Source organism: Spea bombifrons, chromosome 4, assembly GCF_027358695.1.
Source record: "Spea bombifrons isolate aSpeBom1 chromosome 4, aSpeBom1.2.pri, whole genome shotgun sequence".
NCBI classification, from domain to species: domain Eukaryota; kingdom Metazoa; phylum Chordata; class Amphibia; order Anura; family Pelobatidae; genus Spea; species Spea bombifrons.
In genome coordinates, this window is record NC_071090.1 from 33,343,793 (window position 1) to 33,368,177 (window position 24,385).

Sequence of the window (24,385 nt, forward strand, 5' to 3'; positions counted from 1 at the left end):
GCTCAGACAGCCTCCCCTGCCAGCACTTTCCATGGGGGGGGGATGCTGGCACGGGAGGTTGTCTAAGCGCATAGTGCGGATGGTCACCGGCTGCGGCGATGCGGGTAAACAGCCTCCGCTGCCGTCTGCACGATGTGCTTTAACAATCTCCCTTGCCGGGAATTCCCACGGGGGGGGGGGGCGGCAGGGGACATCTACGCAATACGCGTATACAACTTCCGGTGCCGGCACCGGAAGTTGGACTCGGGGGGGGGGGGCGGACAGAGTGGCAGCATGTTTTTTTGGTGCTTTTTTGAAGAAAAAAACTTTTTCCACCAAACTTTTAGGGGGCGGCCTATATCCGAGCCAATACGGTATATTTGAGGGCCTCCTGGAGACCCACATTATGACAAAATGTATCTAAAACAATAGAAACACCAGCTAGAAATACCGGTATTTGGTTATTTAACTACACAGGACGAGATCTGCCAAAACATTGTTATAATGTAACAACTCTCAAGTGTTATAAGTTCTAAGAATAGTTTTACTGTAGAATATTGGAGGTAGACAATTTTTCTCTAAGTAAATATTGATGCAAGTACTTGCCTCTGGGCTCCAAATAAGCACAAAGATCCCTAAGATAGTTCTGGAACATTTAATTATTATGTAACCAATTGATCTGGTTCGTGAAAAAGTACAGTAAATACATATTGTAATGAGACACAGCAAAACAATAAGGAACACAATGTTTTCAATGCTCTTGATGCTTGCCAGATGACCGCCAGTGCCCCTTACACTTGCAGCTCTGTAGTTATTAATGGTTCTCCTGTCCCATATTTTTTCAACTAGGTCTTAATTTTACACAAAAATGAAAGGGAACCCTCCAACACCCCCTTTGTTGTATTACTTCAAAACAATTTCACCAATGTATTTTTGCCATATATGTTTCTAGCAGCTGTATACTGATTTCTTACACAGGGCTCTGCTTTCAATTTGCTAGACAAATGTATCGACTTATAGTAGTGCCTTATGGAGAACATTTTTTTTATACATTACCAAGATGGTGGCAGATAAATACTTCCCATCAGAAGTGGCAGAGGCTAATTACAGAAAAGGCAATTAGACATACATAAGCAAGGCATACAACTATCCTGAATCTAAGACAAGACCAAGGACTGATTGTCTTCACAACATGGGCAGGGTAGATAGGCCGGATGGTTCTTATCTGCCATCAAATTCGGTTAGTGTAAAAATAGACCAAAAAAAAATACCTGAGCTAGAGGCTTCAGATCGGCCCTCCCTTACTAAGCTAATGAGGGGCCTATGTGGCTGTTTTGAAAACTGAGTTTGTTGCAAACTGACCTGGACAACTTACCATCATTGGAGAAACCATACATTCTTCTTTGCATCAAGTGTCTGCCCCCCCCCCAGCAGAAGATGAGTCCACCCTCATTTCATTCAGAAATAAAATTCTAAAGCTATAGAATCCTAAATCACATTGAGATGAGGCATAATCTGAAACAAAGCTCTTGTGCTTTAAAGTCAACTAATAGTTGGAGTTCTTCAGAGGGCAGGCCAAAATTCCTCCATGATTCTATGAATCCATTTCAGAAGGCATTTTATTACAGTAATTAATGATAGAACCAGTTTTTGTGCTGAAGGGGATCATTACATTGAGCATTGGATGTTGCAGAGATTTCTTAAAACAAAATAACCCTCAGGGATAAGATATACAAAATCAGACAGGGACAGATACCCTTTGGCCTTACTGGACGTAACAGTCAGTTTAGACTTGCTTCAATTTTTTTCACATAAGCTTTCATACAGATTGATCTACACACGGAAAAGTTATTTTTTGTTTAACTTCATAATTTAGAACACTTGGAGCATTTAAAACTCAAATGACACTTCTCATTTGTGCAAGGTACTCCAACAGGAGCATGCGAAGGCAAAATGTGTCTCATTGCTTCTTAAGTACATTTGGTGTCAAGTCCAGAGTACTAAGACACTGGCCTCAGGGACTACTCTTGTTCTTCGTGGCACTTACAATTAATGAAAAAGGGAGAGAAAAGTGGCACAGTAGTTGCTTAAATATAAAATAAAACCTTAAAGGTTGTGTTGAACGGTTTATCTTCTGACTCAATTCTGCAAACATGCTTTGAACTACACAGATTTGCATAGGTCCATAGAATCATTTTAGTACAACAATGTAATTAAAACCATCAATGGCACTATATAATTAGAGATCTCTATACCCTTTTTCATGACTTCCAGCATCTTCCAAAACATGCAAACATTGTACTTGCAAAATAATTACCCAGTTCAATACTTACAACCAATAAACACAATCTATGCATGTGGACATACGAGCTTGATGGACATCCTATTCCAAAACCATAAGCATTAATATGGAGTTGCAGCCTTCTGGGAAGCCTTTCTACAATATGTTGAAATGTGTCTGGAAATTCAAACCCATTCATCAAACAGGGACATCAGTCTCTGTGAAGTCAGGGACTGATGTTTGACTAGGTCTGGCTCACACTCAGCATTCCAATTCTTCCCAAAGGTGTTCAATGGGGTCAAGGTCAGGGCTCTGTGCAGGCCACTTGGGTTCCTTCCAATCAAACCATACCTTTGTGCACACGGGCACCCTCGTGTTGGAATAGAAAATGGGCATTTCCATTCACTGGAACTAAGCGCTTAGCCCCAAACCTAAAAACCACCTCAGATTTTTATTCCTCCTCCACCAAATGTTACATTAGAATTTGTGCCCCTTCAGCCAAATGGAGGATTTGTGAGGAATGGAGATTACGAGCCAGGCCTTCTTATCCAACATCAGTGCCTGACACCACAAATGATCTACTGGATGAACGGGCAATAATTCCCATAGAAACACTACAAAATCTTGTGGCAAGCCTTCCTAGAAGAGTTGAGTTACTACTACATATTAATATACGTTATGTATGTTATGTATAATGCAAAGACATAACATTCCATGTGGGTGTAGCGGTCAGGGGCTCTAAAACTTTTGCGTATGTGCGCACACATACATTCACATAACTTAGTCTCCTTAGCGTGCATCCATTTCTGCCATGTGGTATACAGCCATAATCATTTTTGGCTCAAGGCTGTTAACTGACAAACTTACCAATATCCATCATGGTTTAGATTGGTTACTTGTCTCCAGGATCACACATTATGAACCATGCATAGCTTATCAGGGGAAGACTAGCAAACTACACCACAGAAACAAGGCCATTTAGAGATTTCATGTAAATTGAGAGCAAAAATATAAAAGAATGTACATCCTCATCTAAACTCTAGGTTTAGCCCATGTATAGATTGAGGATCCAGCTGACCATGGTTACAAGTTTACATTGCCACAAAACACAAAAAAAAACCAGAACATGTAAAGGATAATCTTTATGTAGTTTCATAAACTGTTTCATAAAAATTACAATGAGGTCTTACTCAGCATTTGTTCTTTATTTTGAGCTAGGAAAACAAATAGTAACCGGCTAAAGGGAATCAGGATACTGCTCAGCTGATTATATTGTAAAGAGTTGAATTAAGGGTCCCAGTGGTAAGAAGTTTTCAAACAAAAGAATATCTTGATAACTAGCTGCATGCACCTGAAAGCACATACTTTAGCTCCATTTTTGGAATGATCATCTCCTGAGCTTAGGAAACCATTGTTAAGTGGTCAAGCACTCGACGGCACAAGGGGGGGGGATTAAAAATAAATGGTGTCAGAATTATTACCTAAAGTATTACAAATCTTGATTTAGGGTCTCTCTTGATTAAGCAGTGTCTTCAGTTTGAAAAATACATCAGATACTATGAGAATATTTTTGCTTATCGAAACCATTATTGTTAAGCTTTCCTATATTGAATATTTCAACATTCATGAGTTGACGTATACACAGGAGATTCTTCGGACGTCCAATGTGAAAATTGCATTCATAAAATTCGAGTCAGAACGAAAATAACCCACTTCTATTTTTTTAAAACCTTTAATAAACAAGTGTTATTAACGGCTTTGAACTTATCTGAGAATGCGAAAAATCTAAGTCTTACAGAAACGGTATCAATTTCAGTTTTTAATGAACTTGTAAACAAACAGAACGAAAAAAATAAAATAAAAAACAAAGATATCCCAGATCGTGTTTACAGTGATTAAGTTTCCTAAGCCACTTAAACAAGCTTTTAAGGTGTTAACTAGTTTATGACAAATGCTGCAGTTTAATTTTTTTTACAAAAAAAAAATAAAGGAAACTGACACAGGTCCTGCACTGTCAACGATGTCCTTATAAAATACACAAACACAGGAATCAGTTGTACTGTTTGCCTAAAATTGGTATCTTTGGTTATATTAGGGGGATTTGACGGTTTCAGATTATAATGATAGGCATAGATTATGGGTATATTACACAATATTTCTATAACAATCCTGTAAGGACTGAGCTGTGAAGCCAGACAGTCCTAATAATCTGGAACCACATGGTCACCATAATACCCAAGGTGACAAACATGAAGAATCTCAAATTTACTCACTTATACCTGCAGCGCATACTCTAGAGGTCTACAATGAAATGGTTAAGAATGTTCTAAGGTGTACAGTTAAAACATGTTGATGTGATAAGTGAAGGAAAAAAACTCTGGGGGGGGGAAATGCAGTTCTTTTATACATGGGCCATCACAACAATCTGTAGGAAATCATGTCATGCTTTTTCTTCTGGAGCAGGGGAAGCTGTAAGCAGTGTACAGTCAAAGATTAACCATAGGAGGGGGGAAAAAAAAAGTTGGCATATGCACAATTTCTTCCACCACTATGTCAAATGCCAAATATATCAGAACCACCAGCCCCTAACTTTCAGGGGAGAGGAGAGAAAAAAAATAGGATGCAATAGAAAACTGGACACCATGTTTCACTAATCTTCGTGATATTCACAAATACCAGCGGCTACAAGTCGACATGGCGGACGTCACCGGTAGCCAGACTGAAATTAAGTTCCGTTTTACACCGAGTAAATGGTCTCCCACAACAACTGTCAAGTGTACATATGAACTAAAAATCTCTATGTTTTAAGGGAGTGACGGGTCCAGCTCGTGCCAGGATCTTCAATATTTGCTTCTTGAGTTCTCAAAATCCTGTTGGGAAAAGGGAAAAGCAAACAAAACAAAAAAAAAGAAAAAACAGGTTTTACATTATTCTCAGTCTGGGTAGTATGTTGCTAGGAAATAAAGACCAGAGAAAATAAAGGAGTGGGGGGGAGGGGTAGATGTCTACATACTGAATAAACTAGATGGGGTAAATCTTTATACAACAGGACATTAATGTAGGTGTATGGAATTGACCAGTCCATTTAACAGGTTCGTAACAAATGCTTAGCAGCCCCCCCAAAAGAATCCAAAACATGTAACAGACATACCGGGTTCCTCAAAGTATTTATTCACTAAGGAAGACAAATTATGGTCTTGGCAGTGTTCACCCTTTAACTACTTTCTGCATTAACATGGCTGTATAATCTACGAGCTACATCTGTTGGGTGTACGTAGACCATAAGCTTCCAGTGAAATGTTGCTCACCGTTCATGTATATAAAACCTGTTGCTTGTCAATAAGTGCTTGTGAAACTGACAGAGGGTATATGGCGCAGAGATAACGCATGCAGTCATGTTAGCATGAATACTGACATTCAGTATCCTCAACTTTCCTAAAACTTAAGTGGTGCACAACTGCTGTATCCAAGCTTAGCAACTGTCTGGGGAACATGTTGGTACTCAGACTCAAGAAACATACCTAATCTACTACCTTCAGGCCTTTACTTATTGCATGTGGGGGAAACAGCTATATGCAGAGCCTAAATAGCATCAATAGCATAGCACCAAGCGCATCATCTTATACTGGAATTCTTGACCTCGTCACTCGAGCTTCTTGATTCACTTATATCAATTAGGTAAGCTTAAAGAGATCTAGTCCAAACGAAAATCTTAGATGAAACATTACAATCTAAAGATATAGCTCCAACAGTTTTACAAACCGTGCCAAGCTCAAAACAGACTTGCTTGATAAACCAACACCTACCTTAAAGATTTTATTACAACAGTGGAGCTATCAAGAAAATATGTCAACAGGTCATGGATTATGCGCTGTGTGTACTCCTAACAGATAGAGGTAATATAAAAATGCCAGGCATCTAAAGGAGAGACTACACCAAGTGATCACAGGAAGTTATAGTAACCGCTTAGAACGATAAAAAACCTCGGTGCCATATAGTTTCTGAAGCGCAAATAGTTCATGAGCCGCTTAGGTTGCTTTAAAATGTGTTAAAACGATTAGCCTGGCATCTTTGAAACAAAATGCTAAGTTCCACTACAACATACTGTACTCATACCCAACACTTTCTAGTGATTAAGTACAACGGGCGTGTAAATGTAATCACAAAAAATGAATGTAGTTTACAGGTATTTAATAAAAATACTGCATGATCTTAGCAGACCTAAGAAAATCTATCACAAAGCATTGTTTGCACCCTTGGACACAAGAACCAAACATGGTAGCTGGGATACAACGTTCTGGTTCTACTAGATTCAATAGACATGGCGAGGCAAGGGGTGGACACTGAATCAATACTTCTCACAGAACTTCAATTGGTTTTCAGTAGCTCTGCTGGGGTTTGTAAACCAGTCAAACTCCTAGTATAATGCGTGCGTGAGATTTTTTTGGTAAACCTGTTTGGATAGAAGCTCTATAGGGGAAAGCTTGGTGCTATGATGCCAGTGTGTCTAAAAACAGCCAGACCTAGAAAGTGCTATAAGATACAGCACTCAAGTTTAAAATAAACCTTGCAGAGCCCAGGACTGCTTTAACCTCTCGTACAAGCTTCTACACTGGCTAAGAATAGCAGCTCTCCAGTGGAGTGATTGTTTAACACCACTGAGACAGCATGTCGAGTTAAATAGTTTATTTTTCTACAGGTCCAGCAACCATTAACGTTTGAATAGACCATTACCTGCAAAATGCGGCAAGCCGCACAGAAAGACACTTAATATTTGCTGCAGCCTTTCACAAGGGTCTCCCAACAAAGTTGAACAATATAAAACCCATCTAAATCAAGTTTTCTAAATGTTTGTTTCTGGGTCTATTCGTCTGAGACTGTCTTAGCTTAATATCCATATAAGGACAGCCTGTCAAACCCCACAAGAGGCATGCTCCAGTTCCAAACTAGAAGTTCCCGCTCTTCACATGTGCAGCATATATCCCCTGCGTTCTCAGACTGGCGTTTGCCCCTTCACCTGCTGACCACAGTTCTGCATTATTCCCAGCCCTGCTCAGATTTCCATATCCTCCCACCACGTAGAAGCTTCCACTGTACTTCACTGGCCGGTTGGCAGACCTGTGGATAGCAACATGTTTAATAAGGTGTTCCAGGCTAGCTATGATCCTCAACCTGATGCCAACTGACTCTGAAGGAAGGTGGGGGGAGGGGGATGTGGGGTAGAGGAAGGATAACATGGTCTTTACTTCAGGGGAAAGGAAAAAAACAAAAAAATCAATACAAATCCAAGAACAATTAAACGCAGTGCAGTAGAATCTGATTTAGCAAAGCATGCCAATTACTGGACAAAACTAATGAAAAATTGTGACCATTAAAAGAAACACATCTTACTAATAAAGGGCTTATCTGTTTTCATTGGTAGACAATGAGGGATTTACTCGTCTGACATACATATGTAATGGGTAATTAACTGCAGGATTGTCACAATTTTCCAGTTTTCCAGGAAGAATAAAACAAACCACACCACCACACCCAAAGCCTTCTGATATTAAAGGGACCTGCAGGTTGTTACAGATCTCTTTGCCAACAGAAGAATTTAAAAGGAAAGAGCAAGATGTCAGTCAAGAGAAGACTAGGCCTCTCGTAAAACTTCAAGTGTTAGGTCCAGGAATGGGAACAGACGATTCCACATTCACACCACTGGAAACAGTTTCCCCAGATTTGGAAGAGGGAGTTAATGCCATGAGAAAGATGCAGTTAAGATGACCAGATATCCCATAAAATGAAATTACCATAAATATACATAAGGGTATTCAAATTTAAAGTTAGTAGTCAAATTTTCCAAGGACGTCTTTTTGGGTTTTATTTTTGTGCTATTTTTTTTTTGTTTTGTTTTAGCCAAATTAGCTTTCGTCTCCTCCTTGATCTAACACTCTATTATTAATGACCGAATTGTTTGAATATATTTTTTTTTCTGCAACGTCCCTTGGTTGTTGCCTACTAACCTTTCATGTTACTCTTGGATTTGTCAGTTTGCTTGCCTGTGGGGGTTTGGGCTTGCTGGCCCTGCCCACTTGAGGAGGCCGCTTGCTGGGCTGCCTTCTGCTTTAACATTGTCCAGTCAAATGTGTAGTCGTATTGGTGGTTCAAAGTCCTGGAAGAGGAGAGATATTGCACATCAGCAACAATTTGATGATTAAAACCACAATGATATCTTCTTAAAGACCAAATATTATAGTTCTAAAGACAAAATGTATGTACATATATGAATGGACAAATTAGCCATTGATACGACATCTCATGAGAAGAAACCATTTTAAACTTTGATCATGGTTAATGTTTTTGGTGGCTTCAGATCTCAATCTAAGCCAAGTATTTGAATTAGCTTTTTTAGGAGAATGAAAAGTCTAACTAGAGTCCAGTTATTTACAATGTCCGTGAGCCATAACATATAAAGCTCTTAATCACTTGAGAGATGGATAACTGTTCCATACATACAGATCTTAAATCACACGTGTAACACTGACCTGAAGAGAATCCTGAACAGTTGCCTCAGATACATGTAGTCTGGTGCCTCCTCAAAGCGAAGGCCGCGGCAGTAATTCAGATACATCGCAAATTCTGCTGGAAACCCCTGTAAAACAAGAAATTGCTGCCGTGTATGATCTGCTTACAAGACATTCCAGCCGTGCTCAACACATCTACCTGTGTAATGTGTTCCATTCTCTCACTTTAAAGGGATGGTATGCTGCCTCAAACAGCCTCGATAAATGAAGAGCCAAGTATAAGTAAACTGCGTGTTACATAATAGGACATGTGAGTGATAACTAGTTTACACGTCTATCACTAGTCTGCAGAACTGTAGGCTAATCTGTCACTCACCTTACACAGCACCTCGACAGGGGTGGACATTTTCTTTTCACTGATCTTTTCGTACTTTTGTTTCTTTGTTGCAGCCTGTGGAACATGTGGTACACAATATAAAGATGTTGTACAATACAAGTGTAAACCGGCAGACATGGAAAAACAGACAAATGGATTTATAGTGAATTTATGTTGTTTTCACATAAACATGGGGATTAAAACTGATGAGCGGACAGAAAGGTCAGCTCGGTATCGGGACCAGTAAAAAAAAAACCAAAAAAAAAAAACAGTGCGCTGCACAGACATTCATCTGAAAGGCAGCGGTGTATACAATGTGTAACAAAAGATTGTGTTCTAACTCAGAGCTGGACAATCTAATGTGTTAATATAAGAAACGCACCAACCCTGGCTGTCCTGGAGACTATTTGGGTGATGCCTAATCAGAAGATCGTGTAGTAGTGTATGACCTACCTTCAATCCCTGCCAAGGAAGGCTGGTTCTGTTGAAGTACATTAGCACATATCCTAGAGACTCCATATCATCACGACGACTAAAAAATACAGTTAAAATTGATATCTATATGAACTAGTCATGCACTGGAAAATGTATCAATACACTTAAAAACATGTTAAGTGTATATAATAGAAAAAAAATAAATAAAACCCCCAACATTTACAAACCAAAGTGCTTTCCCGTTGAAACTTAAGATATAGGAGTTAATCCATATAAATACATGGGTATATAGCCAACGCTTGGTAACAAGACAAATAATTCAAAGTAGCCAAAAGATGGTGTGACAGCCTTCACTGAAACACTTATTGATAAAAGGTAGGATATTTTTAAGCTGTGACTGCATGGCTTGGAACAGTGTTTTTAGGAACAGAGGTTTCCAGCCCTAGAGCTAGCACAGACTTCTGGGAAGTCCTGGGCAGGCTTTTGTGATGTGGTTTATGAGGGAGGAGAAACTCCATACTACTGAAAGAAGCATTCCTTTAAGAACAGCTGCCCACAGCAAGATAAGCAACTGTGCGAACCCCTACAACCACTCACTGCATACTTATGCGCTCACTTCCATGCAGCGAGACTTCTATTAATAAACCAAATTACTCGGGAACGGGCTGGTATTTTAGTAAACACAGGCATTCGGAAGGCGGGCAAGGCAGCTTCCATTACCACAAAAAGCTTTTTTAGTGCACACAGTTTGAAACATACTAGAACTGTTAAAGCAGCACATTATATAACTAATTCTACTAGGCCAGGATTAGCTAGAAAGGCAACTGGAAATTCACCAACAATCTGGTGTTATTTAAGGAGCAATTCCAATTCAAAGTTGGAGGGTCACTGGAGTGACAAAACAAAGGAGAGATTCAATAATGGGCATGTATCTAAAGGATAAATCAAGATGCCAATCTGGAGCAAGGAACTAAGTTTTAATTTATTCATACAAGGATAGAACTGCCTTATATAAAATTATGCAGATTCAAAGCGGTGGCCCCTATAGCTCAGAAAACTTAAACCGTGAAGGATCAGTTCCAGATATTTCATGTATACGCCGGTTTTGTAATGCTTTGCTACATATAGTCCGATACTTAGTTTTGAAAAAGTCATCTGCTTCTTTACCTCTGTTCAATTCCTAGGTGAGCGTTGATACTAGCATAGCGGGCTGTTCCGGTTAGATTTTTGTCTTCTCTGTAGGGTATGTGCTGCCTTGTCCTGTTGTCTCTGTACTTTTTGGCCAAACCGAAGTCTATAAGGAATAACTTGGGAAGAAGAGTAAATTATATTAGAAAAATATAAGTGACTGTGTTCTTACACATATTCTGCATCACAGGTGTGGAGCAGTAGCCATAAATATTCAAAACACAAATCCACGAAAAAGCAGGGACGATCTGGTTAGTTTGATCACAACGGTTCCAAAATGACCAACAGAAAACACACTTCCAATGAGGGCCTATATAAAACAATCCATTGGTGGTTCTTGAGGACAGGCTTTAGAAATCAGTATCCGCATGACAGTACAGTTGTGCAACACACTAAATGTGAGCAAAAATTTACTTTTGGTATCAGTCTTTAAGGCCTAAAGCTACTTCCCATTTAAACAGTCACGATGCACAGGCTGTGGACAGATGTCAGTGACCCACGAACCCGCTACTACACTGCGCTTGTAAATAGAGACACAGCGTAAGATTAAAACAAAGACCAGATCACATTCAATCTACAGGTTAATGTTTTAAGGCGTAGCCTCAATGAAATATATGCTCCACAATACAAGTGTTTATGCCAAGAGAACAACTTCAAAATATGTACACGGAAGAACAGGCTGTTGTCCTAAAAACGCCAACATTATTTCCCAGTGAAAGCTGGCAACTAAGCATTTCACCACAGAAATTTCCCTAAGGCTGCGGGATGAGCTGACACAGGAGAAAGCTTTGACAACGTCATGCGGCCCTGCCTCGCTGCCACAGCCAATGGTTCAAGGGCAATTTAGCAAAATGCTGACTCTGAAGGTCCTCTACAAGCCAGCTGCCAAAGAATACAGTACATCTGTAACAGTTTCCATGCCAGATAATTGATACATAAACCTGACAAGCTGGATGAAATCCATAGTATGGCTTTTGTTAGTTAGTTAAAACTAATCCGGACCCTAATTAAGCTATCCGGTCACATTTTAATTCAACACCACCCATAACTACTCAAAACTGCTCCATTATCATATCACAATACGCTACACGACTGATTTACTTATATTCGCTCCTGTTGACTATAGGAAAATATGGCAAGCAGTGGGGGTGTTGGAGTTAAAACAAGTCCTGAGAAGAGCAGGTGACCTAGACAACAGGTGACACCAAAGAGACAAAAGAAGGTGATTCTTATAAGAACAGGAACTGTTCTATGTCTGAGATCTGGAGATCTCACAGATTATTGGAGTTTAAGTTTTCTGTGTTCTATGCCTGTTCTCTCCTGTTATTGCACTGACTACCATACTCACATTAAACTAATCAGTTCTGTCTGTGTCCTAAATGCAAACAAATTTTGGCGCTAATACTGTTTTTCTAATTTGTTGTTTACCCCTTTTTTGGGTAAAATTGGTTCTAGAAGAATTTCAGCAGTTCAGGGGGTTATCGAAGCCTCCTTAGGTATTTTTAAAACCCAAGAGCTTTGTGGCAGTGACTGAAGATTTGGAGTCGTTGGGTGAGCAGGTCTGAGGTTATGGTGAAGTTACTCTGGGCTCAGCGGGAAGAGTTGGGAGTGAGCATGAAGGCTGGGGTTTCCATTAAACCTTCCAGGTCCACGCTCCCATTGATGTCACGGTAGTGGTTCCTCTTGTTTTTGTGGTCTCCATGACACTCGACCTATGTATTTGCACAATACTATCTTGGGGTCTGAATATATGTTGGCTTAAAAGCCAAAACATTATTTCCACTAAACAGCATAGATGCCACCGTTGTCTGATGGACATTCGCATGCTCACCTGGACTCGCCAAGTATTTATGGGAACGTCTGCTGGGCACCATTGGGATGATTTTGCATCAGGGTGCACAGTATTTTAAAGTACATACACAGCTTCTGTGTGTGAGACTTTAGTCTCAAGACATACATTGTTTATTTGCCTGATCTCTAGGCACGCTCTTGTCCAAGTAAAACACATGACAATTAACCCACACACAAAAACAAAGCTCTATACAAACATTCAGCATTAAAATGAGCAAAAAGTTGGAGAAAAACATCTTAGTAATGTTACATGTTTGCCAAGTATGTCTGAATAATGCCAACGTAAGAGGTGCTTGTGCAAGGCCTGAATTATTTGATTGTAAAGAGAAAATAAAATAGGGGGGAAAGGTGCAAGAAAAAAAAAAATACACAAGGATAAAAAAAAGCACATGAGTTGGGGTGGAGTTTGGAGAAGGAGACAGTTTTCAGACCTGGTTTAATCCTGAGAAAGATGGGTCCTGAGAAGTACTAACAGTCATGCTTCTTTTCCTCTTCCCCACTGGAGATTCTAAACACTGGACAGACAATAGAGGGTGGCAGTGCATCAAACAGTATTGCTTACATTGCAACAATGGCCGGCGCAGACAGGCAACACCGAGGCGGTAAAGAGCAGGGGAGTCAAATGCCATCCTCCTTCCACCAAGCAGCTAGTGACTAGATTTAAGCCCCAACCAATTCAGATTTTATTCACCAGAATAGTTTGCAAACACAAGGAAGGGTCATTTGAGGTTATGATACTCCAAGCTGACTTATCACCAGAAAGCAAGATTCAGACTGTTTTCATCTGACTGGTGAAGGGCCAACTTTGACACGGAACAAAACTGGACTCCAAAATGACCTTCCTTGAGTTATCCTCCCCCAACCAATTTAAGAAAGTAGGAAATCTTCAGTAAGGAAGAGGTGTAAGGCATTTAGTCACCTGAGAAGATTAGTGATAAGCATGCGGGGCTTTTTATTTTGTTTTTTGTGGAACATCTGGCATTTGAAGTCATCCCTCCTGAAGGCCAAATAGTTAGGGACACAAATATGCATTTTAACGCTACTGGAACAAGATTACCAGAAATTCTTAACTGAAATCTACAAAATAATTTAAAAATGCTAGAGTTACAGAAAGGTGATTAAAATTAACTATGGTAATTAAAATAGGGAGTACAACGGTGTTTAGAATCACCTGAAATTAAAATTATGGGGGAATGCAGGTCTCTGACATTAATGCACATGATTCAATACCAGGTTCTGGATGATTTTGCAGGGGAGGAAAAGGGAGAATGCCAGGAAAATAAGGGAATGTATACATGTTTTAACAGAGTAATATATATAAATTAGGATTGAAGAAAAACTAAACCCTAAACCCGTTGCAATGTCACCAAAGGCTTAGCGTTTAGAGAACATGAATGAACTGCAATGCATTTTGAAGTAAGATCCTCTCACTGCATAAGATCTGCCTCAAACATCTTCTAATCATCTCACCCCCCCAAAAAAAACAAAGGAGCTTTATAGAAAGGGGGGGCTATAATTACTATTAAGATTATTATGAGATATGCTTGTATACTTTAGGGGTGACAAAGAAAAATTTAAATCAATGTAAAAACAAAAAGGGAGGTATAAGATTTTATTGAATACTAGTTCACCAATGGGGCTCTTTGGGCCAGTCTAAAGGCACTCTATTCCATTTAAGGGTTTAAAACCTGGATTGTGAAAAAAATATTTACAATTTCCTGTGAATACTATCTGGCATTTACCATACAACAGAATAACTGGTTATAACATATCTGATGTATGGATCCTATGCTGTTACATGACCCCGTGTGCAATAAACAAGTTTACATTTCATTGAGAGACACGGCCGCCGGCCACTTTGGATTGGCCTTGTCCCGATGGAGCTTGTTGATATACTGAACATACCCAAAAATATGCTAGAACATTAGTTTGTCATCACAAAAGGCGTCAATACGGTTTAAATGATTAGAAGCGTGGAATTGTTTGAGGCAGTTCTGTGTACAGTAAGTGAGTGGGTCTACCCAATCGATGCAATAACAAAGATTCCAAGCGTACATAGCCAAAAGGAAAGTGTGAAATGTGCAACAAGGCATCTATAAGGGGATTGGCTTCACCTGTCAACTCAAGGCTAGGCCAGCTGTGCCACGGTTCTTAAAGAAAATCAAAAGGGGGGGGAATAAATAAAAATACTGTGTTTTAAAGGTGGGCCAAGCACCTTGGTTAGAATTCCAATTGACTTATCAAGTTCTGGCCTCATGTTGGCATTCATACAGGCAAACGAAGGTAAACATATGTTGTTACAAATCAAAGAATAATTCACAGTGAAATCAATTGGCAATCTTGCTTCCAATAAGGTGGCGTACATTTTGTTCCCTAGTCAGACCGTTTACTAGAAATGTCCCCATGTGAATTATTGGTAAAAACAATTACAACGCACGGCATGCTTATTGATTTGCCAATTGCTGCCTGTCTGCCCGATTTATACAAAGACACTGTCAAGGAAGCATGTTATGTTAACTCAGTAAATGTAATGCTACAGAGCAAGGTGTAAAAATACAAAACAAATTGTAAATTCATGCAAAACCAATGGCACCAAACCCTGTAGCCATGTTTCACTGGAGATGCTGCAATTTAGAGGTATACGTTAGGCCATTATTACATGTAAAGAAGCCCTTCTACGCCTCGAAGATGTTATCACAATAGACCTACATGAAATGGACTAAGTAACCGTGCCAATGGTAAAATTAACCCCTTAATGACAAAGCCCGTACATGACTGATTTGTATAGCGCCATCCATGTCTTGTTACATGCAGAAAATGAAAAATTCTAGAGAAAGCCAACTATGTGGAATTAGTGAGAATTCTGATTATCTAAAACGTGAGTGCAGACCCGTCGTGAGGTGTTCATATCCATGTTACATTCGAAATTTCTAATACACAAATCAAAAGCACACAAAATAAACGCCTATTTTAATAAGTGAATTACAAGCACAAGAGAAAAATATTTAAAACCAACCTTATTACAGTGACGTCCAATGCCCATTAGGAAATTGTCTGGTTTAATGTCTCTGTGTATAAAATTCTTAGTGTGAACGTATTCAATTCTACTGATCATCTACAGAAAAGAAGAAAAAAAAACAAAAGAATTGTGATCACAAAGATTAATGCTGTCCAGGGTAGACTGACAAATGGTTTTGGAGTCAAATGTTTACTTTCCTCTAACATGTTTAAGCACAAACGGGGCAGGGGTTGTCTTTACAGGATTAGTAGACTTCAGCAGAGGACAGGAGATGCTCAGAGCTTTAGGGCCACACATGCCATGCAGACTATCAATATCCGCATGTGACAAGGCTACGTACCTGGTCCGCTAACATTAGTACAGTCTTCATTGTGAATCTGCGGGAGCAAAAGTTGAAGAGGTCTTCAAGACTAGGTCCAAGCAGATCCATGACTAGGACGTTGTAGTCTTTTTCTTGTCCATACCACCTAAAAAAACAAACAAAAGATAAATAAAAAGCCCCATTGAGCTACACAAATGTTAGACATAAACGTTAAGGCGTTTGTTTTAGACACCTAAGAGTTACATACACAGAAGGCCTGAAGCATTTGCTTAAACAAACATTTAAGATTATGCAGGAACTAAAAGTTCAAGGCAAAACAAAAAAAAAAAAAAAGGCAAAACTTAATCATTGTCCTTCTGCTTCAAGATTATTGGGCTAACCTGGAAATTGTATTACAATAACCAATGATTCAATTGTGTAAACCTGCTTAAAATGCAAGGCACAGCAGACACAGGAAGTCCTAATCTTCATATAAAGAGTCCCAAAAACCAATTATGGTATTCCTACCCTTCAAATTACCAGAGGTTCACAGGATCTACCCACCTATTCACTTGTATAATAAAAGCGGCCATTAGAAACAAGCATATTACAAGTGGAAGTGGGGGATGGGGAGATACACACTACATCCACCCAGTGCGGTCCAAAGAACTTACAGCCTCAACTACATGTTTTGATCCAAATTACAATAAAGTGTTAACTAAAAACAATCGACACTACCATCTTTAATGGAAAGTCTTTTCCAAGTGACAGATAAATGTAACAGTCTCCCATTAGAAGTGGCAAAAGCAAATACAGTGAGGGAAAGACCAGCAAGGATAGATTACGGCCAGGGTCCATGGGCAGACCAGATGGTTCTTATCTGCCGGCAAATTCTGTTTCTATTTCCGGATATACATACGATGGAGCAAAAGTCAGAACCCACTGACAAGATGTTAGACTCATTGAGGAATTTCCTCAGGCTTACGCTTGAAAAGTTTGTGGTCAATGCAATAAGGAATCTCTTTGATAACGTGAACTTAATGGACTAGCGTCTTTGTAAACTTATGTAGTCTAACACCTAGAAAACCTTAGTACAAGCAATTTTAAAATACATACTCCCTATGTATTAGGATTGCGTGCCTTTAAAAATACAAAATGTGTTAGCAAGGGTGCCCCCTTACATATGAATAGGTAGATCAGCAACTAGTGGGGGGTGGTGGGGTGTCTAATTGTACATTTACAGCAGAAGCCTGCACATAGGAGAATCAATATGGTGCCAGGGAAGCCTACCTTTTGTCAATTTTGACAAAAATCCAACATTTTGCAGTTCTACACACTTAAACACATGTTCACAGATTAAAATAAGCGGTCAACATGTATTGACACATTACATGTGAACAAAAGTAACCCGTCTCCTTAACACAACTGGGGCAATGATTGTAGTGATCTCAGCCCTATGGCTCACTTGCCGCTGGTTGGTTCAGGCAGCCTTTGTAAGGGTGGGCAGACAGGAAACTGAAAAGATAATGCTCAACCCAAACTCAGCTTCCCTGAGCCCAGCACTTAATGTAAAAACCTCTAAAGGAATCACAATGAGCAGAGGTCAGCATTGATTTAGACATCTAGTTCTGCTCGAAGCTCCCACGGAAGCCGCTCAGACTTTCTGGTATCGGTAGCATGTTGCCTCAGCAGCAAGTGTCGTAACAACTTACGAGACAAGATCCAAAAAAGCCACAGACGGGATGTGACGCTACATTACGTTCTAACGCCAGGCTGCGGGAAGTTTCTGTTTGAATTGGCACAGGGTGGCTAACCCTCAAAGAGTGAAAACCTTATGAAAGTATCTGGATAACCACATTTTCACTGTTCTGACATTTCACCCGTGGCTAAAACCTATTGATACGATTACCAGAAAGGTTTACAATGTTCTAAATAAGTAGAAAAAAACATGCATTATCACAAAAAGCAGATGAAACTTAAAATGTTTTAAGTTCATTTATTGCACGGATATTCACAGGATTCAGTTTGTATCACACGCATAAAGCAATATGATAAACGAGAATATGGACCACATTGGAGTAGGTCATCTATCATTACCCAAAGTGTCTTTGCCGGAGTAGGAATTAAAATAGCATATTTTTAAAAAGGCAGATACTTCCCTCCGAAAAAAATAAATGTATACATCTAGCAACCCACAGCGACTGGAAGCAGCTTAATGAGAATCATATGACTAGATACCAGTGCAGCGGGCAGTCTTGGCACAGGACCAGTTCCGAATCCCAAACTAAACTACATGCTTGGCGGTAGGGTCATTTGTACCCCCAAACATGCCTCAGGGCTTGGAATGCACACATTATATACAATATATCCTCCGCACCCTTGGTCACATTGGTACCTGCCACTTCCACTATCTGACATTATCAGCAGCCACCATGAAAGCATTTAAATCCCGACACTGGTGGGATTCCTTTCTAAAACATTAAATCAAATGAACAAGGCTAAACATCAGAGATACTCGGCAAACACTGAATATGTATGTCAGCGCTGTGCATGACTGCGGGTGTGAGTACACAGTGTTTGTGGGAGCTGGGTATCGAGGGCATGCACGCGATAACGATAGTCTAAGCTAACTGAACAGACCCAGTCCTACAAATAAAGCTTTGGACAAGTTTAACATTCAAAAAGAAATATCATCGGAACAGAGTCAGTAATCACCAAGAGACGCCAACTTAATTAATTCAACACAGATTCATAAGCATGGAATTGCTAGAAATCCTAGAGAATGTCTAATTTCATATATTGTGCAATACAGTTATTGTATTAATGACTCCAATGAAAGTCGGCTTTACAGTTAGTAACCTTTACTAATCAGAAACATTGCATATTATATGTAAATAAGCAGATGGCAAAAATGAAAAAGGCATAAGCGTGATATAGAACAGACTTGGATATTTGCTAATATAAAGTAGTTCCCCAGTGTGTTATCCGAGCTGTGGCCTCGGTGTTACTCTCACGCATGGAAGGCATTACAGGGCATTTTGTTTGCTTGCTGCATTAACAAATTAATGGCTTTTCAAGTAAAGGCCCCACTAGCTGACTCATTGCCTAACGCAGCATCCGTGCTACGCGTCCGCATAATCCCGGGGGAGCAAAGATCAGACACACGGGAGACAGTCATGAAACGGTGGTCACTCAAACCCAAAAGGCTTCCTGCAATCTATTTACCGGCTGGATTCAAACCGTATCAAAGGACAGTTTTTAATTGAGAAATTTAAGTTACATAGCAAATCACGCTCTCGAAATCAGACGCCTGGAGATGCAGAGATCAATGCTATCATTCATAAAGATTTTGTATGCTTATTCAAAAAAAAGAAATATACACACACACAAGATATGTCTGTATTGGCATAAGAGTATTGTGTTCACAACTTAGCTATGCTTTAGAGAAAGCCAACACTGCCATTCTTTTGAAGTTAAACATGTCAGGGCATGCCCTTCATAATGAATAGCGGAATTTAAATATTTAATAATTAACACTGGAATTACTTAAGCATGGTATCCGATCCTAGTAGAGATTCTAGCTTGGGGAGCTGTGTGTCTAAAATAAAGGGCCTAGATACTTTTACCCAAACCCTGGTCAGGATACACAGTCAGGTACCAGAGAGAACTATACAATTAAATAGCCAAGCAACCGTGCAAACTAATGGAGACACCATGTGACATCATACAATGACAGGAATTTATCATAAAAACATAATAGTGGCGAAAAGAGCAAAAAAAGGGCCAATAATCGTTATCTCTTAAGCTGTCCAAACATTTGTTCACTCCAGACAGCTGTGAAAGAGTAAATATAAACATGGGCCAAAGTAATTTAAGGGGAAAGTTATTCCTCACCGGATGTGTGGGATGCCAACTCCCCCTTGCAAGATCTTGTAGAGTTTACTTTCGTAGAGCAACTGAGGATGACGGGCTTTCTGCGACTCCAGCTTCACAGCAACCTCCTGTAGGAACAAGATGGAGAATAGTCAGCAAAGCAAGATTATATGCAGGTGATCGTGCAGATACTACAGTTATGATAAAGGCTCCAGGTCTGGGTGGGTTTCTTCTGGAAAGCTATAAGCATACTTTACAACAGAACCGTAACACTACACACTCTGGTATGAACATAGAGCAAGCTGATCTAGTTTCATTAATGGTCATGGTCTACACAGGTTGGAAACAAGCCATGCGGTCATCCAGAGAGTAAATACAAACTCACACGGCTGAACACCATACTTCACTTAAAAATCCATTGCAGGATGGACTGGAAGATCCCTACTTGAAATGGTGATTTTTTTTTTTAAGGCGCTTATTCAGCAGAGCTGAACAAGTTCTGGCTCGCCCTATGCTTCCTAGGAGTTTATTACATCAAGCGTTGCACCATTGGGACGGCTAAGGAGACAGCCGAATACATTTTGAGACACAAGAGATTAGGATACATCCTGATGTCCTCTTAATACACTGTATGGATTATGCATATTCCAATACCCAGCAACAGCTTTAGGACATCCCATCTTCGGGCAGATATGATGTACGGTCAGAGGGGGTACTTAAAGGAGTATAGATCTAGTGGTGACGTGTGTGTGTGTATGCACATTGTCAGTTATCAAAGCTTCTTTGTCTGCTGCCACAATCCATCCGCGGCCTGAAAGTCAAGATTGAACGCGCACCTTCTTTGTGGGGAAGGAGAGGTGCGGGTAGGTTCAAGTAGCAGCCTATTGTACCAAGTTTCACAAAGGAGAGATGAGAAGTCTCAAAACCTGGAAACTAATGGACAAACAGACCTGAGAATATCGGGTCTGTGAAACCTGCCGAGTTACATCTAGTGACTCCTACAGAGATGTTTTCATTCAAAACTCAAAATGTGAGAACCTTTCTGTAGTCCAAGACAGTGCCACATAGAATAAACTGGGTGGCACTGTAAAGAAGCAAGAAATTTGGGCTTGTGCCTCCATTATCATTTACTGCAGGCATCCTTTGGAAGTTCTTCTGAACCAGAGCTCTCCCTTGTAGCTAATCACACAAACCCTACCTGAGCCAGCCTGTGATCAAAAGCTATTCCGGCACCTTAAGGTAACCCTAGAGATTGCCTCCTACACAACCAGACAAACACTGATAGTTTGTTCATTAACAGATCTTCAATGGGAAACACAGCAAAAAGAATGTGAAATGGTTTGGAGGATTGGGTTGTTTTGGAATAAACCAACATGGCAGGCAGAGTATGTTTCGCCACATATAGCTAGAGGGAAGTCCCACATAAGAGCGGCTGCTTCGGAATACAGAGCTTTATATGGTAATACAGATTAGAAAAAGCTTGGTTTTGGCTCATATTGTTCCAATAAACGTCACTAAGCCATGGAGATACATTGGATGCCATTCAGCGATTTTATTACGTATGGGAATGCTAACGAAGCCCTGCTTATACAAGTTAAATAATTTCCTCCATAGTCATCCACTAGTCAGTGTCAGGCTGGATTACTGAGACTGAGCCATTACATGGTTTACCACAAGGCAGTATGATTTAGTAGCCCAATATCCTGGCTCCTTATCGAGCCAAGTCAAAAGAAAAACTAGAACTGTTCAATATGTGTGTGAAGACAAAACCCAGAAGTGTGTGGCTGGAGTTCCACTACAAGCGTGTTCCTCTGTCCCATTCCCTTGAAAGGAGATGTGGAATGCTTGGGTAATTGTTCGTAGATGCGTATGAATGATGCATAATATATTTGCAAATCCATTCAATAGGGAAAAGCAATTACAACACTAAGGCTAGAAAAATCGAATGGAAGCCGGGGCATAAAGACAAAGCGGCCACCTGAAGGACATGGTTGACAACGAGAGCCTCTAATGGTTTGGTGGAGAGCAGCTCCACGCAGAAGACATTTTCTGATTAAAGAAACGGGTAAAGCTTCAGGCTCCAATATGAGCCTACAAGAAGGGCTAATGAGGTTAAGCCTCAACGTTAGAAAGTCCAAGTGTTTATCAATATGCTCTCTCGCCTGCGGCATGGATGAGAATACATTCCAAGCCCATGAAACGGCATAGGTGAAAACCTTGCGGCAAAGTTACTTCACCTACGCAGATAACCCAAAGTGTGTAATACGTGAAGGATATAAAGATCGTCAGCGTTCCAAAGCATGCAATATACATAACTTATAGTTAACAGTAGCAGCAAGACAAGGCTGCGCTGAACTAGGAAGAATGGCTATTAAACGTCAGGGGTCTATTCACTAACTCGCATCACTATTCGTTACAAAGGACCAACACGGCAGGTTTTTCCAGCTAGGGCTGAGCTGACCCTGCATAGTGTATAATCTAACGTGTGACTAGACAGAAGCAACCTTGCCGGTTTAACTATACATGGGTCAGCCAGGCTTATCCTACAGTAGAGGCTCGTTATGGGTTAGATAGGAGTTGAAACAAGTGAATAGAGCCCAATGCGCTTCTATGTAAGAAAGTGCGGGTAGTAATAAGGATAGTAATTTTCAGCGCTACGGAATTTGATGGCGCTATATAAAACAATAGATCAATAATACACGACTGGGCACATTCCATTAGCCAGGTAGCCATGGCTATTACAGCCTTCATAATGGCGCCGGCTCTCAGGATATATTCCTGCCCAGATTAGCACATTAAAATATACAATACTATGCATGGCTAGAAGAACCACTAGCCCATGCGGCAATAAAACAATCCTTTCCGCTTCGGAAAGCGGAGGGCGGTACAATGGCGGAAGGCCGCGGGCCCCTGCGGGATATTACCTCGCCATTCGTGATGTTGATTGCCAAATAGATATCGCCGAAGGATCCAGAGCCGATCTTCCGCACCAACTTGTATTTTCCTCCAACGATGAACTCGGCTTTGGAGCCGCTGCTGCTTGCCATGATCCCGGGTATGACGAGGTATCGAGACCCCAGATATCAAGAAAACCGAGCCTAAGAAGGGTAGATACCCAGAGAAGAGAGCACTGTACACGGCTAGGGCAGGAGGGGAAAAGCCCGTACGTCGGCCGCCCCGCTCCTATAAACGGGGTCCTTTGTTCGGTCCGAGGTCACGGGGGAACCTCTATCGTGTAACGCACACTCCCTTCACTCTCGCTGGCCCGGGACCCACTATAGAAGCGGAGTGTGGATCAATAGAGCCCAGAATACCCCAAGCTCTCCCGGGCTCTACCTAGTATTTTCCCTTCCTAACAGCCGCAGCCCCTCCGTTCCTCCTCAGGCCGCCATCTTGTGATATCTCCTTCCTGCTCCCCCCGTTTAGTCTTCCTCGCCACAAAATGCCCTCCTCCGCAAGCGCGGTGCAGACTGGGTACAGAGCTAGAGGGGAGACAACCATAGAGGGTGGAACTATCGCGTCACAGGCCGTTACTAAACAGCCGATCTCTCATGTGATTTCCAACTGGCTCTCTACAATTAAAGAGACCCAATGTAAACAAATCACTGATCTACCTGCGTCGCCGCAAAAGAGCGGTATAAATGGAGCCAAATAAAGTAGAGTAACACGGCTCACAAGACACCCAGAAAATGGGCGTCACGCTATAATTGTGGAGACGCGTTGTAGAACATGCGTCTGTGTGCGATTCTGTATCTAGTGTTTAGAACTTCAGACCGATCGCTGGCCCGAATCCTACGTATGCGCCATTTTTTATTGGGGCACCCTCGAAGTATCCTGAAGTAAATATAAACCCCACTTATTTAATAGCTTTAGTTGAATACTTTGAGGCGTAATACACGCAATTATGATTTATATATGTCGATTTAAATACCACATCATTATTTTGTTTGGTCACGCCTTTGCCGCTGTTAATTTTTATTCAGAAACAACAAACTATAGGGTAGGTGTTAGACGCGATCGGGTATCGTAGCCGCAGTCAGCGGTCCGTCCGGTGACGCGGGAATGAAACAAAATGGCTTCTTGTTTTGTAAATTCACCACAGCTTCCCGAGGACAAGATGGCGGCGCGTTGCTAGCAAGGGAGGGGAACCTGTAGCTACAGCTCACAGGTGTAACCAGGCGTTGACGCTTGGTAACCAGCCGCTCCTTGTCCTCCGGGCAACTGGGTTGGGCCGTATTGAGTTGTGACGCATGCTTGGAAACGTCATTCAGTCAGCTTACAAGAGGATTACAGCAGCGTCCTTTTTATCTGCCTATAATGAGAGGCCTGGGGATGTTGGTACTCGGGGCATTTATCTGCAAGGCTTCCTATGTTTACCCCCTAGGAGAAAGGGCAGCATTGGACAATCCCAAGCATTAGTGGTCCAGGGCATGGTCACTGATGGTACTTGTGTTAGGCTTTAAGAGACCCTAATTTGTCACCTTCTCCTAGTGTCAAGTAAATTAAATCACCTCCACTAATACAAAAGTGCTTTATTGTCCATTAAACCACTGTTTATTTTCCATTGATATTCAAA

General features: G+C 40.8%; 1 protein-coding gene across 4 annotated transcripts; it reads right to left on the reverse strand.

Annotated features, from left to right (window-relative positions):
- Nucleotides 1-4,066: 4,066 nt before the first annotated feature.
- On the reverse strand, nt 4,067-23,266 carry CSNK1A1 (casein kinase 1 alpha 1). 4 transcript variants are annotated; one of them, XM_053461856.1, is made up of 11 exons: nt 22,734-23,266; nt 19,831-19,937; nt 15,976-16,102; nt 15,633-15,731; nt 13,048-13,131; nt 10,745-10,884; nt 9,596-9,674; nt 9,143-9,217; nt 8,788-8,894; nt 8,266-8,414; nt 4,067-5,130 (listed from the first exon to the last, which is right to left on the reverse strand). In XM_053461856.1, the coding sequence occupies exons 1-11, from the start codon at nt 22,854-22,856 to the stop codon at nt 5,123-5,125; spliced, it is 1,098 nt and encodes a 365-aa protein (XP_053317831.1). In that variant the 5' UTR covers nt 22,857-23,266; the 3' UTR covers nt 4,067-5,122. The 4 variants fall into 4 exon arrangements, with proteins under 4 accessions (XP_053317831.1, XP_053317833.1, XP_053317834.1 ...); XM_053461858.1 differs by having other exon boundaries at nt 8,302-8,414; nt 22,734-23,265; XM_053461859.1 differs by lacking the exon at nt 13,048-13,131 and having other exon boundaries at nt 22,734-23,262.
- Nucleotides 23,267-24,385: the final 1,119 nt, after the last annotated feature.